This window comes from Pseudonaja textilis, chromosome 2 (assembly GCF_049901715.1).
Source record: "Pseudonaja textilis isolate UNSWEBS1 chromosome 2, rPseTex1.2, whole genome shotgun sequence".
Taxonomy (NCBI): Eukaryota; Metazoa; Chordata; class Lepidosauria; order Squamata; family Elapidae; genus Pseudonaja; species Pseudonaja textilis.
The window spans coordinates 189,301,829-189,318,417 of NC_141991.1; the positions used below are offsets into that span (position 1 = coordinate 189,301,829).

At 38.4% G+C, this 16,589-nt stretch overlaps 1 protein-coding gene across 1 annotated transcript in view; it reads left to right on the forward strand.

Annotated features, from left to right (window-relative positions):
* The window catches only part of GLDC (glycine decarboxylase), a 37,543-nt gene that overhangs the window by 18,082 nt on the left and 2,872 nt on the right, over nucleotides 1–16,589 (forward strand). Inside the window, exons 5-23 of the mRNA XM_026703725.2 lie at nucleotides 307–384; nucleotides 643–790; nucleotides 1,528–1,724; nucleotides 4,583–4,679; nucleotides 4,982–5,087; nucleotides 5,792–5,931; nucleotides 6,405–6,485; nucleotides 6,895–6,992; nucleotides 7,435–7,519; nucleotides 7,606–7,647; nucleotides 7,973–8,115; nucleotides 9,250–9,325; nucleotides 10,506–10,631; nucleotides 11,501–11,650; nucleotides 12,879–12,991; nucleotides 13,657–13,798; nucleotides 14,765–14,876; nucleotides 15,953–16,048; nucleotides 16,391–16,563. Of these exons, the coding sequence (XP_026559510.2) occupies nucleotides 307–384; nucleotides 643–790; nucleotides 1,528–1,724; nucleotides 4,583–4,679; nucleotides 4,982–5,087; nucleotides 5,792–5,931; nucleotides 6,405–6,485; nucleotides 6,895–6,992; nucleotides 7,435–7,519; nucleotides 7,606–7,647; nucleotides 7,973–8,115; nucleotides 9,250–9,325; nucleotides 10,506–10,631; nucleotides 11,501–11,650; nucleotides 12,879–12,991; nucleotides 13,657–13,798; nucleotides 14,765–14,876; nucleotides 15,953–16,048; nucleotides 16,391–16,563 (2,203 nt within the window). The remainder of the gene's footprint in view (nucleotides 1–306; nucleotides 385–642; nucleotides 791–1,527; nucleotides 1,725–4,582; nucleotides 4,680–4,981; nucleotides 5,088–5,791; nucleotides 5,932–6,404; nucleotides 6,486–6,894; nucleotides 6,993–7,434; nucleotides 7,520–7,605; nucleotides 7,648–7,972; nucleotides 8,116–9,249; nucleotides 9,326–10,505; nucleotides 10,632–11,500; nucleotides 11,651–12,878; nucleotides 12,992–13,656; nucleotides 13,799–14,764; nucleotides 14,877–15,952; nucleotides 16,049–16,390; nucleotides 16,564–16,589) is intronic.

Sequence of the window (16,589 nt, forward strand, 5' to 3'; positions counted from 1 at the left end):
TGCTGTTTGGTTAACACAGTTCATCACCCCTGTTAGAGCCAGCAATTTCTGTAATCCACTCAGAATTCATGAAAAACTCATGACTTACTTCGTAGTCGTTTCCCTTTTGTAGACTTTGGTAGATTGTGGGCTTGTTTTCTTTCCCAATGTTCCTGGGAATAGAAATTTGAATTTTAGATCAGGAGATGTCAAAGCCAATTAAAAACAAGGTTTTTGTCTGTATAATAACAAGCAGTGGAAACTTACCAGAGTGAACTTTTTATGACCCATATCTGAAGTAATTTTATTGTTTTCTCCTTCCAACAGGCATAATAAGCGAAATAAGTTTTATGTCGACATCAGATGCCATCCTCAGACGATAGCTGTGGTGCAGACCAGAGCAAAGTAAAGACTGATTTAGATCTTTTAAAAAAATTAAATGGGCAATCTGCTTGAAATTCTTTCGTAATGTAGTCTGGCTCAATAAGCTTGACTAAATATGAAACATGCCTATTGCTTTACTTGAATCAATTTCAGTTGAAGGCAATCAAGCTGGCCTTTAACTCTGCATTTAATATTCTAGCTTATGTTTCTTTTTCTTTTTTAAATTGTATTCACTACAAGGAAATAACTTTGTCTTGGTATGTCGTTCTTGCTTTCCAGATACACTGGCATAAACGTAGAGTTGAAGCTACCTCATGAGATGGATTTCAGCGGTAAAGATATCAGTGGTGTCTTGTTCCAGTACCCAGACACTGAGGGGAAGGTAGAAGACTTCACAGGCTTGGTTGAACAAGCCCATCAGAATGGGGTAAATGAAGCAATATTTCCAACCTCCATGTTTATGTCTGGCAGTATAAATGTACCTTAGGTCAATGTCTGCTTTTCCAATCTAGTAAGATTTTGGACTCATAGCATTTCTGTACCACCCCAAAACTCCCAATCTCCATTTGATCATGATATAAGTAACTTACCTGTGTAGGTAGTCCTCACTTAACAATTACCTTGTGTAGGAATCGTTCGAAGTTACGATGGTGCTGGAAAAATAACTATTCATTTTTAGCAGTCATGTGTTGGCCATTATAATCAATATACATTGTTCTGGGAATCTATCTACAACAGCAGTCCCCAACTTTTCCAGCTTTGCGGACTGGCAGTGTGGGGGAGAGAGTTGCACGCATGTGTACCTGCTCGCCCGCCACTTCCACAGCTTGGTTCCAGTGAGCCATGGTCCAGGGGTTGAGGACCCCTGATCAATATTGCCTTTTGGGAAGCTTGGAGCCCTGATGGGGGCCTCTCACTTTGAAGGTGTCTAGTAGACTAGTACAAGATCTCACCTCCACCCCGTCGATGCATTGGTTTTTATCATATTTTAATCTTAATTTTAAATTGTCAGCTTTTAACGTCGAAGGTTTTAATCCTATAATTGTTTTATTCTGTGATTTATAACATTGTAAGCTGCCTAAAGTCACTTGGTAGAGAGATGGACGGCATACAAAATGTAATAAACCAACCAACCAACCAACATATTGGCTTCTTTTGTATCAGAGCCTGGCCTGCTGTGCCACCGATCTCCTTGCCCTCTGCATCTTGAGGCCTCCAGGGGAGTTTGGCGTTGATGTTGCTTTAGGCAATTCCCAGAGGTTTGGGGTGCCTCTTGGGTATGGAGGACCACATGCTGCCTTTTTTGCGGTCAAAGAGAATCTGGTGCGAATGATGCCCGGAAGGATGGTGGGAGTTACAAGGTAGGTTCACTTTCTGTTGAAAATCTGAATCCATCTTCTTCTAACTCATGAAGGGATTATACATGGATTGTGGAAAGTTGTACTCTTCTTATGTATTTTCTTCTTTCCAGAGAGCATGGAGTTGTTTTTTTTCTTTATATCTTTGGCTGATCTTAAATCATACAGGTAGTCCTCGATTTGCAATAGTTCATTTAGTGACCGTTCAAAGGGTACTGAAAAAAGCGATGTATGACCATTTTTCATGCCTACGGTCATTGCGGTATCCTCATGGTCACGGGATCAAAATACAGATGCCTGGCAACTGGCTCATATTTAATGACCGTCGCGGTGTCATCTGGGCTCCTGTGATCACCTTTGGTGACCTTCTGAGAAGCAAAGTCAATGGGGAAGCCAGATTTACTTTATGACCAGAATACTAACTTAATAACTGCCCTGACCTACTTAAAAACAGTTGACAAGAAAGGTTGTAAAAACAGGACAAAACTCACTTAACAACCGTCTCGCTTAGCAACAGAAATTTGGCCTCGATTGGGGTCGTAAGTCGAGGTCTTCCAATTGTGGTCGTAAATCGAGAACTTCTTTCAGTTCTAGAAGATTAATTCCCCTATAATTAATCTTCTAGAACTAAATCATGCTACTGAAATACATGCTCATATCAAGTTTACTTCCATACCCACCATAGATAGATAGATAGATAGATAGATAGATAGATAGATAGATAGATAGATAGATAGATAGATATAGATATAGATATAGATATAGATAAAAATTTACATGAGTGTTTGTCGTCATCTAGAAAGAAAAAATACAAGGTAGTCAGGAACACAGGAACTTCGTGAGGTAAATTATACAGGACACATACAAGAAAAAAGAAGAGGGGGGGGAAGGGGACCCCCCCCCCTTTATACTTACAGCAATCAATCATAGCGTAGATTGCCTCACGCATGAGTCAGGACTCTCTAACTAATCAGCTACAGCTGTGTGTTTTGGCCTATTGTACACTTTACTGTTCCTAAAGCTACTAAATTCAATATCCTAATGGAAAATGAATCTGTCTTGAACTAAAAATGGAAGAGGTGCCCTTAAAAAAAAGAATGTTGCTATAAGCACAAAGAATTCAAGGACCTATGATAAAATATTTTCAGGAATCTCTTTGGTTTGAGGTTAAAAATGAAAACATTGTATTTCTCCCCCTCACCCCCACAATTAAGTCAGATATAGGAAAACACTTGCAGAGAGAAAAAATAGTGAGCAGGAGCCCAGAAATTTCCAGTTCAGGGCTTCCTTTGCACACAGGAAGGCTTTGGTATCTTCTCAAAGGATTCTCATTTGTTTCTCTGCATCTGACTCTTCCTGCACACTGATAGGTCTCTTCTTTTCAACATGTGGGTTGATGAAAAAAGATAAGTGTAGAGGACATCACTGTCCAATGCAGGCTTGTTAGTTTCCCAAATGCCCCCAGTTAGCCAATGTGTGACACTTGGGTTAGACAGATCTGTGTCCTGATCCAGCAAAGGTCTTATGTTCTTAATATCCACAGTATTGTAAGTTTCCAGAACTCTAGGTAAGGTCAGAATGTACTTATCACATGTAGAATGCTCATTGTCCTTTTCTAGAGGATCTTTTATAGTGGATCCTCAGTCTCCAGCATGTTTCCTCAGGACAACAATGTGTATGTGTGTGTGTATGTGTGGACGTGTTCCTTGGTTCACCATCCATTCTGACTTTCCTAATTTTAATTTTCCTTAAGCTCTCTTCAGTTAAAAACCTGAATGAGATACTAAATTGATGGAAAGCAAAGCATCAGCTTCAGGCATAATTCACATTTCCAGCAATGCCTTTGGACCCCAACTAAATTCTGAAGCCATTAATATAATGGACTCTAGCCCCAAGTTGTTTTGGCTTTTTGATATATGTGATATTTTATGACTGGCAACTGTTGTTTGTCCATGGCATGTTCTCAAAAATGTGAAAAAGAAAAGAAAAAGGACCACGAGATTTGGGCTGAACACCACTTGACGGTGGCAACAAAGTCATGATTTTCTGTATTTCTTTGCTGCCATCTAGCGGCAATTCCAATCTATGTATCTCGTATCTGTACTAAAACAAGTTAGGAAGGAATCCTTTGTTTGAATTGAGGTTTGCATTGTCTTGATGGCACAGCTGAGTAGCTTCTTTGCAGTGCTTTGCTTCATAAACATGCAATTTGTCAAACTGTAGCATTGCATCAGGTGATAGCAAAAGGAAACTGCCTTGATTCAGGAATAATTTAGAGCAGGGGTCCCCAACCACCAGTCCCCGGACCGGTACCGGTCCATGGAACAATTTCTACCGGGCCGCCGGCTTGCTGGGCGCCGCCATCTTGTTTTGATGAAAAAGTGCTTCCGGTGAGCTTTTCCGGGTAGAAAGCGGCGTTTGGGTGCTGAAAGAATCCTCGCGCCTTAGTTTCATCGAGGGGGGGGGGGCTTCGAACAAAACTAAGGCGCGAGGATTCTTTCAGCACACATGGCAAGGCGAGCCGAGCGACCGTCCTGAAGCCCTCGCGAAGCCCATCGACACAGGTACAAAGGAGGAGTTGAAGGTGGCAGGGAGAAGCGGGGGCTGGCTGGCTGGCTGGTCGCTCAGCTTGCCTTGCCATGCGTGCTGATGCCGGTACCAGGCCGCAGATGATTTTGTGATGCCGGTACCGGGCCGCGGCACAAAAAAGGTTGGGGACCACTGATTTAGAGAGTTTCATATTGTAAATTATTCATTTTGCTAAAAAATATTATTAATCATTTTTGTTCACAAAACCAACTAGCCTTTGTCTATTTAAACTGAAGAAAGTAATATATTTCCCCTTTTGTGTATGTTTCAAGAGATGCTAATGGGAAAGAAGTATACCGGCTTGCGTTGCAAACCAGAGAACAGCATATCAGGAGAGATAAAGCTACGAGCAATATCTGTACGGCGCAGGTAAGGTTTTCTTCCATCATTGATTATACATCTGAACTAGACTAGGTTGTTCGTGTCCTATAATATATGGGTATATGCATATTTATCTGTTTATTTATTTATATTTTTGTCATATTTATGTAGTGTATATTGGAGGTGATCACCCTTTGAGAGCTGTATGCAACGAAATTTCATTTTAATATATGCTGATTAGTGTTCATTTAAAGTGACACTAAAGTTATTCTAAGTCTAGATGATGTAGTATCTGAGTTGCCTCAGGTTTATACACATAAATTTATTTAATCCCAAATTTTGCTTCTTAGGCCCTTTTGGCTAACATGGCTGCAATGTTTGGAGTTTATCATGGTGCAAATGGATTAAAGTACATTGCCAAGAGAGTCCACAATGCTACTCTAATCTTAGCAGAAGGTGAGTGAACCTTCAGACATAGGAAAACCCTGTCCAAAAGGAGCAATTTTAATGTTGGAGAATTTGAATAAACTTTCAATGCTACTCTGTAAATACCAATACCAATAGCACTTAGACTTAAAACACTCTCTGAGGTGTTTGCAATATCAACATATTGTCCCCAAAAATCTGGGTCCTCATTTCACCAACCTCAGAAGGATGGAAGGCTGAGTCAACCTTGAGCTGGTCAGGATTGAACTCCTGCCAGTTGGCAGAGTTAGCCTGCAACTCAGAGTTAGTCTGCAATTCTAACCACTGTGCCACCACAGCTCCTTTTTTCCTACAAGCTTTTTTTTTGTTTACACTGTAAAGTGTAGTGATTCCTAAAACAGGTTTGTAAAATAACTTAGAGTAATGTGATTCAAGTCTAATAATAGAGCCAGTCACTAATAGTCCAGCAAAGTTGCCGATAGCAGCCAAATTTATTTGTTTATATACCATCGTTTATTATTTTTATAAATAACTCAAGGCAGTGAACATGCCAAATATTCCCTCCTCCTCTTAGTTTCTCCACAACAACAATCCTGAGGTGAGTTATGCTGAGAGACTGGCCCAACACCACCCAGCTGGCTTTTATGTATAAGGCAGGACTAGAACTCAGCGTCAAATTATTTTGAATACAACTGTGCAGAAAACCTGAGTGGGTTTGTGTTTGCTTATATTAGGTTTGAAGAGAGCAGGTCATCAACTCCAACATGACCTATATTTTGATACCTTGAAAATCCAGTGTGGATGTGGCATCGAAGAAGTCTTGCAAAGAGCAGCCCAGAGACAGATAAACTTTCGGATTTACCCTGATGGCACAGTAAGTGACAGCTTAAAGATACTCAGAAGTGGTTCTAATGCCTTAATTCATTATTCATTATCATTATTATAAAGAGGTAAAGACTATCCAGTAAACATTTTTCTAAGAAACTCTGAGGTCCTTAGTGCTCTCTGAGGATGGTGGTTTTCTTGCAGATGTTTCATTACCAAACTAGGTAACATCATCAATGCTCTAAGAAACTCAGTCATTGTTTCAGAAGGAAAGCTCAGTAAACAGCCATTGAATGTGCGTTAGAAGAAAGAACATTCAGACACATTTTTAAATTGTTGATGTTCATAGTAATTATTAGAATATTATGCATGGTGTATAGGGAGTGTCAATAAATATCATCCAGTTTATATATCCAGTTATTGTTTCAGAGTACTCATTGATTTCAAATATTGAAACACTTAGTTATGAACTTAGTTATGAACTTAGAAGTTGTGTCCTTTTTTTCTTCCAACTGTCAATAGGTTGGAGTTTCTCTTGATGAAACTGTAAATGAAAAAGACCTAGATGACCTACTATGGATTTTTGGCTGTGAATCTTCAGCTGTAAGTAGATCACTGATTAGAAAACTAAATAATTAATTGATCAAGATAGAGCATACCTGAGTTCATAACTTCCATAGTAATACCTGGATTCTCATTCATTCACCAATATCATAGAAAATATTGGAAAACTTTTAACTTTCAGCAGTGTGAAAAGAAGTTCAATAAAGCACTTTCTATTGCTCCCAAAATTTAACATTATCCATAACTACACACTTTTGAGTTTTTACAACCCATGTGATTTTTACCCTTTTGAAATCAAAAAGATATAGTATCTTCCAATATCTCAATTTGCGCAACTGTTTCCAGTTGCACTTCAGACTAAGATAGTTGTTTTAGAAGGTATACTTGTAGATTGAAACTCAATTCTGAGAGGAGAAAAGAGATTGACAGTTTCTTTTATGTTTGAAAGGAATTAGTTGCAGAGAACATGGATGAAGAAACAAAAGGCATTTTTGCTACTCTGTTTAAAAGAACATCAAAATTCCTAACACACCAAGTATTCAACAGGTTTGTAAAACTCTTTGGAATATTTTGGCTCATGCTGGTTAGTGAAGATGAGAATGAGGCATGTGATATTCCAGAAAAACAAGTTAAAATATTAAGCTACTAGGTTTGCATGTTGGAAACTTTGTTGTTTGCACTAACGTTACAGTTTTTGAAGGGAAATTGTGTAATTTGACCAATTAATAGCAAGCAACACACAATTAAAGCAAAATGCTTATGACTGTATTGTGGTACATGCCTTTTAGCTGTATGTCCATTTAAATACAAAAGTTTCATCAACATGTATTGACAGTCAGCTTGGAAAAACGAATTATAATTTAGAGCAAATCTGAACATTAAAAGGAGGAAGAATTTATTACTGATCTGACAAAAGATTTGGGGGCAGAAATAGCGTTCACCTTTTATTATTACTTTGGTTGTTAATATAAGTTCTTTATGTCTGCAGCTATCACTCTGAAACAAATATTGTCCGGTATATGAAAAGATTAGAGAACAAAGATATTTCTCTTGTTCACAGCATGATTCCTTTGGTAGGTATGAATTGAAAAGGGTGTGGGGAATCATAGCTGTTAAATTTTCTTGAATGAAATCCTGATGGTATGTTGCCTTTCTTTAGGGATCCTGTACAATGAAGCTGAATAGCTCATCAGAACTTATAGTAAGCTCTTTAAATTAATATATTATTTTTATGAAATAAATTTAAGATAACTATTAAACCATTTTTTGTGAACATTAAATAAACTCAAAAGATTTTGGGGTAGATTGCCATCTGTTCTCTAAAAAAGAATTCCTGCACTCCAGTTGACAATCACCTCCAAAAAGTGTGTTCTATCAGATTTTCCAATGAATAGCCACACTTTATGGCCAGCTTAGAGTTGCATTTCACGTGCTTCCTATCATTTATTTATTTATATTTTTAACACAGATATGGTTTTTCCTTCTCTTTCTCTGTGCCCATCTGTGCATCCATGTCTGTTTTGTAGCCTATTACATGGAAGGAATTTGCCAATATCCATCCTTTTGTTCCCCTGGATCAAACTCAAGGATACCAGCAGCTTTTTAAGGAGCTTGAGAAGGATCTGTGTGAGATCACAGGCTATGACAAGATTTCATTCCAGCCTAACAGGTAGAAGCAATTTTGTTTGACCCACTGCAATATGTACAGATTTAAAACTCTATTTTTGGTGTATCCGCACTATTTACATATGATAAATGGAATATAATTCTTGGGCCATGTGTGTACATGGCGAAATAGACATTTTTAACATTGAAGTCTACGTCAGCCACACTTGTCACTAATGGAATGGGTAAGAGGATAGAAAAATGGTTCTAGGCAAGAGAATCTTGAAACATAATTTTATGTCCATCAAAGTTACAGTAAAGTACAAATTGGTTGAGTTTAGATAGTGGAAATGGAATAACATATTTTATCTTAAATGGTTAGGACTTCAGTAGCAACAATCTGATTTCTGAATGGATACGTGCTTGGAAAATGTCTGAGCTGCTTTTCTTCCTTGCAGTATCCAAGATACAAAGACATACTCACCAGACTTTTGTGCCTTGTTTACCATTTTCTCATATTTCTCAGTTCCAATCACTTGCCTACCACTCCTAGGAAGATATGGCAGTCCAGTAGATACTTTGAGCTTGTATCATCCGGCTGCCTAAGGACTAGCTAATTTCATAATCAAAGCAGGTAGTGCCTCCTTCTTCTCTGGGGCTATATTTGTCCTGCTATATATTTCTTTATTTTTTTTTTAACTTGGAAGCCAGCCAGAAGAGATAAAGTTCACAGCTGAGAACGACCTGATTAGTTTTCTGGCTATGTTGTTGTCCCTTTCAGTGTGTATCACCCCACATCTTCCAGACTCTTTGTTTATAAATGTATGACACATCCACAAATCAGAACACCTCCATTTGGCAGTGACACAGAACAGATGCCATAGAGATAGGCCGGGCTCGCCTGTGGGACTCACACATTGTTGATTTGTGCTGAGTCAAAGATGGGCAGATAGACTTTTAATTCAGTAGTGGCAAAAGACTTGGGGGTGGGGGATGGGAAAGAATGTTAATCTGCTTTTGGCAACTTGGTTTACAACATGAATTTAAAAGTGTTAGTATTTGGTATCGTTTAATCTTCCTTCTCTGCATGGAATGATGTATTCCAGTACTTTTTTATTTTGGAGATTAATAAACTTGTTTAACAGAATTTTAAATCGGGATGTTGATTGACGCCTAAAAAAGCTTTGTTTCTTTGCAGTGGAGCTCAAGGTGAATATGCTGGGCTAGCTGCAATCAAGGCTTATTTAAATGCAAAAGGAGAATGGCAGCGAAGTGTAAGTAAAAAATAGACTTTTATCTAACTTTTGATTTCTTGTCCCCTATGTAGCTAATTATTTTTGGAATGGCAGCTTGTTTTTCAGTAGAAACAGACTTAATTAGCCTGGCTGTGTCCAATGTAAGCTCTATGGGCTGTTTGTCATTTGCACAGTTTGCTGGTTGCTAGGTGAGATAATCTGCCTACTTTTGCTAGCTTTTATGCACTATTTTCTGTATGCTTCTAAAAGCCTTTTCCTCCTTTAGATACACTAGTTGTTCTGCAAAAATTCCACAGAAAGTACACTCGGTTTTTCTTTTTCTTTTCTTTTTGTCAGACTGAACAAACACATTTACCTTTTCCATTTCCTCCTGAAACAAATGGAGGAGGGGATCAGGAGACACAATATTATGTGTTCCACTCATGCAAGGGTTTATATATGAAATACTGAACACTTCATGTGGTTTACCCTTGCCTCCTCCTTCCTAGGGCTGAAAGCGAGTGGCCCCTGGTCACTCAGCTGGCTTTGTGTCTAAGGCACAACTAGAACTTATTGTTTACCGGTTTCTAGCCTGTTGCTTTGACCACTGTACCTAAGTGGCTCATTGCTGTTAACAAAGATGTTCTTAATGAGATACTGCCTCTTGTATCATGTGAGCAGACCTATATTCACTATAGCAACCTTAAAGCAAAAGGTAAGTTAAAATCAAAGTGAAGCCATTGAATTGATGCTCAGAAGGGCAATCTAAAGGGTTTTCTATTGTGATTAAGACTTTGTTTTTAATCACTGAGGGAAGAAATCATGAGATTTTTGTATCTGATAATATATTTGCTCTCAAGCTGGAGATTTTAATATGCTTTTAAATTGCTTCCTTGTGAAGAAATACAACTCATAAAAGAAGTATTGTTTGTAACCTTTTTGCCTGCCTTTCATTATTCTTGTTATTTGACTGATAATTAATGCAAAACTGTCAGCATGATTTAACCACTCCCAGCGGCCATGTTCTCATTCTTACTTGGCCTAAAGGGAAATATATTACTGCTTAGATCAATATTTTCAATGTGTTTTAGTCCATAACATAATCAAGCTGGAATTAATCAGACAGCTTCAAGATTTAACAAGGTTACACCCCGAACAATAATTATCATGCATTCAGTTCATGACAGTCTATTGATTTTACATATTCTTCTTCCTAAAGGTCTGCCTTATTCCTAAATCAGCTCATGGTACCAACCCAGCAAGTGCTCAAATGGCAGGGATGAAGATCCAGCCAATAGAAGTAGATAAACATGGGAGCATTGATCTGAGTCATCTGAAAGCAATGGTTAGTTTACTGCCCTTTGTCCTAATACATTCCTCTATTATAAATTATGAATGTTTAGAAAAAACAAAAGAGAAAATTTGTCTTTTAAAATGTTTTTGTGACACATAACTTTTTGGCTATTTTTGAAATATTCTTTTTTTGAGAATCAATATGCTACGGTTGTGTCTACTTTTGTGGCTATTTACTATTCCCCTCTTTTTATTAACACTAAACTGAATATAAGTGAAAATAGCAATAGCATTTGGACTTATATACCACTTCAGAGTGCTTTACAGCCCTCTCTGAGCGGTTTACAGAGTTAGCCTATTGCTCCCAACAGTCTGGGTCCTCATTTTATCAATGTCAGAAGGATGGGAAGGCTGAGTCAACCATGAATCGGTGAGATTCCAACTGCCAAATTGCTGGCCGTCGGCAGTCAGGAGAACTATCCTGCAGTACTGCATTCTATCCACTGCACCACGGTGGCTCTTGCATAAAAGAATAAATAATTATGAAAAATTTCAGGTACCAGATAGAGTACTTAGCATGTGGGTAGACGTTTGATCATCTTCTGTGGTATTTCTCAACCTAGACAACTTTAAGATGGATGGACTTCAATTGCCAGAATTCCCCAGCCAGGGATGCTGCCTGGGGAATTCTGGGAGTTGCAGTTCATTCATCTTAAAGTTGCCAAGGTTGAGAAATGTTGAGTTAAAGGAAAAGGAGGAAATCTTTGCTGGAAGCCGCTGCATGATGAATTTGCAAAGACCAAATGAAATTAAGGAAATCTAATTTAGTAGGCCTTTTATGCCAAACTGATGAGGAAAGAATCTTGTTCTTATCACTCCGTTATGTCACGCTGTTGTCATTTTTTCCCTTTCTTCTTATAGGTAGATAAGCACAAAGAAAACCTAGCAGCTATCATGATCACATATCCATCCACTAATGGTGTCTTTGAAGAGCAGATCAGTGATGTATGTGATCTGATTCACAAACACGGAGGCCAAGTTTATTTAGATGGAGCAAATATGAATGCTCAGGTGAGAAATAGATACAGGCAAATCCTTTTAGTTCATATACTCAATAGTGATTTTTTTAAAATACTGGGAAATGGTTGAGGCATAATGGGATTCTGTTGCATGGGATTTTGGTAGTGGGAACATCGAGATTCACGAGTATGACTGATTTCTCATATTCAGTAACATTGTAGCCCTGAATATCTGTTCCTGACTGAAATCTTGGATCACTCTCATGCTAGTTTTTCATAATTTTGGCATGAAAAATTTTATAGAACGGCGTCCATATGGGAAAAGTGTAATATTTGGATCTTTATAGTTTTAAAAAAGGATAAGACATAATGAGACATTGTGGTGTGGAGAAAGCAAATAGTCAGCTCCCCGTGTTTAAATCATTCGGTTCCACTGAAAAACAAAATAACAAAGTAACATGTGATAGAAACACGTGAAAGTATTTCACAATGTATGTCAGTTGGCTACCAGATTTGGAGAATGTAGCTATTAGAAACCAACATCAGAGCAGCCCACAAAGTCAAATTCCTTCCTAAAGTAAAAAAAGAAAAAAAAGAGAAGTTGTTTGTGAGATAGCCAGAGAAAGAGTAGGCTCACACCATTTGACAAGCCAGCAGGACTAATGGTCAAAAAAAGTCAAAATGGAAACCACTATGGTACAAGCGAGGTTGCGCCCATTTTTATGTTTGTCAAAAAGAAAAAACAAATCCATATGGCAGTGTTGCAAATTTTGGTATCTTGCAGATAGTTCATTACTATCTAAGTCAGGGGTCTCCAACCTTGGCAACTTTAAGACTTGTGGACTTCAACTCCCAGAATTCCTCAGCCAGCAAAGTCTTAAAGTTGCCAAGGTTGGAGACCCCTGACCTAGGTAACATTGTCAGTGCTAGAGCACCGCTCTCTTCTAGCCCTGATGATGCTAGCTAGTTGGGTAATGATGAAGTGTCTTCAAGAAAACAACCCAACTCAGTGAACACCAAGGACCCACACAGTTCAACCTTCAGCTAAACATATTCTCTTCTGTTGGTGCAATCAAAGTTCATTTTCAAAACAGAGGGAGTTTGAACTGCACCACCATGGTTGCTCTCTTGACTTTTTTGGCTCGCTGCTGGCAGTCGTCTCTGCAAGCCAGGCTATGTAGTCTGTCGCCACCATTCCCGCCCCCACCTCCAATGTTCTATATCTTTGAAAACATCTAGATTTTGGACTGGGAACATCTTGTTTTCCTTTCCCCCGACAGGTTGGTCTGTGTCGCCCTGGAGACTATGGGTCAGATGTTTCTCATTTAAATCTTCACAAAACCTTTTGCATTCCTCATGGTGGAGGAGGACCTGGCATGGGACCGATTGGAGTGTTAGTATCTACTTCTTGTGATAAGAGCATGTATTTTTATTTTTATTTTTTCATGAAGACTTTAAAGCAGAAATTTTAAGGACGCCCACTAGGGAATAAGAGACATAGCTAGGATTACTGTGTAACCAAAACAGCATTATTGGAAAAATTTAAATTGAGGTAGATGAGCCAGAAGTCATTGCATCTACCTATGTTCCTCAAAAATGTTTGCATTAAAGTAAGTATTTCCAGAAAAGGTATCCGCTGAGTAAAATATATGCCCCTCTGCTTGTAAATGCACTCCTCCCTTTATCTGATAAGGGAGGCTCTCTTGCTTTCTGGGAACCAATCATATTGGCCATTAAAATTGGCTAATTATTCTTGTATATAGATCAACCTTGGCAAGTTGGATAGACTTCAACTCCCAGAAATCCTCAGCCAGGAAGGAGTTGAAGTCTATCCATCTTCGGATGGGTCGAGAAACACTGCTATAGATAGAAATGCAGAAAGCTAGATGCTGTCCAAGAGGATTTTTTTTCTTCTTCCTGACTTGTTTTAGAGGGTCAGGGTGAAATGTACTTAAGCAGACTTTTGATTCTGGCTAATTAAAACATGGTGCTATAGCTGTTGGTGCTACAGTTGGAGGGAAGCTGGATGTTCAAGTTCTTTTCTCGCTGTCCTTTTAGGAAGATGCACCTGGCTCCTTTCCTGCCTAGCCACCCTGTCATTGCCTCACTGCACGATGCACATTCAAGCCCATTAGGCACCATCAGTGCTGCCCCTTGGGGATCCAGTGCCATCTTGCCTATTTCTTGGGTTTATATCAAGGTACTTCATAATTTCTGCTCCTGGTTTCTTCTTCCGTACTAGTAGATTCTCATGCTGATGATAAGAGAGATCTGCAGAAAGTTAAAGACCTGCAGGATTGTAGGAGAAGAGATTGTATAGGTTGTATTTAGAAGGAATTGCCTAATCTAGTTGCACAAAGGGGCTTGCAATCCCTCCTTCCCACTGCAGTCTCCCACAAAGTGAGCATTTAAAAAAAAAAACACATTGGAAGTGCTACAATGATCTGTAGCCCACATCTTTTGTAGAAGTTCACAGCAACAAACGTATCCTCCTATTTTTCCCAGTAACAATAAACGTGTGACATGTTGAGCTGAGATTGAGTGACTGGCCCAAAGTCATCCACTGAGTTTCCAAGATAGAGTTGACTTGTTCTCCTATTCCAAGACCAACTCTTTAACCATCATACTACAATGGCAGATGCTTTTAAGTCCCATCTGAGACAACCCCAGTTAAAGGGATTTAATAGCAAGTGCTGAAAGAGTAAACGGTATTCTACCAGATGCAGCCGTAAGATATTGCTACAAGAAACTTCCCTGTTCTTTCAAAATATATAGAAATGATGATAAATAATAATATCAATAACAGGGTCAAATCAAATTTAACAAGATGATTTATACCTTTCAAATCAAGTTATTTGATCATTTTAAAAAATTTCTACTTAAAAAAATAATTTCTTGGATGAGATCTCCAAGGAAGTACTAATTTATATGCTATACACGCCTGAAGGGTTCTGACTGATTTATCGATGAGTTGTGTAAGCCATCAAAACCATTCACACACTGATGGAATCTAAGCTTATAAACTAAATACTGAACAAATAGAATGAATTAATCATCTACTACAGTAATAATTTTACAACATGGAATGTTTAATCATCTACATCAGGAATATGGTTTTGTGTCATGGTCGTCCCCTCCATTTTCATTCATGTTTTTGCTTCTTTAGATGATGGGAGGCAAAGGCCTAAAACATGCTTCTGAGATTGCAATTTTGAATGCTAACTACATGGCAAAGCGACTAGAGAACCACTACAAAATCCTCTTTAGAGGCTCCAAAGGCAAGTATAATCTATGGAATATAAACTATAATCTATGGAATTCACAGTGGATTACAGGAAGAGCAGTTCGGATATCCAGCCGTTGTATATCGATGGTGTTTTGGTAGAACAGGTGGCAGAATGTAAGTTTTTAGGTATTACCCTGAAACAAGATCTAACATGGGGGGCAAATACTTTAGCCCTAGAAAAAAAGGCTCATCAATGACTGTATTTTTTAAGACTTTTAAGATCGCAACAACTGCCAGAGAGTCTGTTGGTTGCCTTTTATCGAAGCTCTATAGAGAGCATTTTATCTTATTGCCTCTTTGTGTGGTTTAGGAGTTGTACAGAGAAAAGGGCACTCCAAAGAGTGATAAAAAGGGCACAAAAGATCAGCGGATGTCCTCTTCCCTCATTGGAGGAGTTGTATAACATGGGATGTAGAAGGAAGATACAAAAGATCTTGAGAGACCCTTCGCATCCAGGCCACTCGTTGTTTGAGATCCTACCATCAGGAAGACGATATAGAGTGCTGAAAGCCAGGACAAGTAGATTTAAATATAGTTTTTACCCAAGTGCTGTGATCAGGTTAAATGCAGAGTTATGAATCTGGTGGTCTTAACATATATATATTCTGGTTGTACAGTTTTTAACTGTTATTTGTTTTTTATTTGCTTTTACATTGTTATTTGTATATGTCTTTTGGTGTTGTTCAGTTGTATGTTGTGAAAGAGCACCTCATTTCGTTGTTCTCAGGTTTCTGAGTACAATAACAATAAATTTATCTTATCTAATCACTGGGAATATTTTCTGCCTAGCAGAGTTAACTATTGTACCAGCATGTTGACATTTAGCAAAAATGAAAGAAACAAACTGAGTGAAGGAAGCTTAGTTTGAACAGCTTTTAGTGAAAGCCAGAATAAGCCACCTTTACCCACTCAAAACAGGAAGACTCATTAAAATCTCCAGCAGATGCTTCTCTGCTCAGCAAGGCCTCTCTAGAGCCCACTGAAATGGGGAACTACCATCTTGCCTTATACTCGTATTTTATTATTCTCAAAAAAGATTCATGTGTCTGAATCTTTACTCTAAAACAGGTTATGTAGCTCATGAATTTATTTTGGATACTCGGCCTTTTAAGAAAACTGCAAATATTGAAGCTGTGGATGTTGCTAAGCGGCTTCAGGATTATGGTGAGATTTTTTTTTCCTTTTCTTAACCACTTCTTCGTTTTGAATGCTACACATTTCACGAACAGCAGAGATGTGATATTTTAATGCTGCTGCAGGGTGACTACAGAAGGAGAAAGCTGCTCATGGCTGCTGCTGTTTTTCTCTGTATCAAGAGGAAAGTAGAGAACATACAAATGGCTTTAAGCAAAATCCATAAATGCATGTATTTATTTCATATTGTCTTTATAAAGCAGATTAGCTCAGAGATTGATCTAGCGGGGGATAGATGGTTAGGATGTTTTCTGACTGTTGAGGTTCATTATTTTAAACATCAAGTGAACAATTAGAATTCATGTTTCCTAGGATTCCATGCTCCAACAATGTCCTGGCCAGTAGCTGGGACCCTCATGATAGAACCAACAGAGTCTGAAGATAAAGCAGAACTAGACAGATTTTGTGATGCCATGATTAGTATTCGACAAGAAGTAGCTGATATAGAAGAAGGAAGGATGGATGCTAGAGTTAACCCCTTAAAGGTAAGCTCAGGAGGGTTTTATTTATG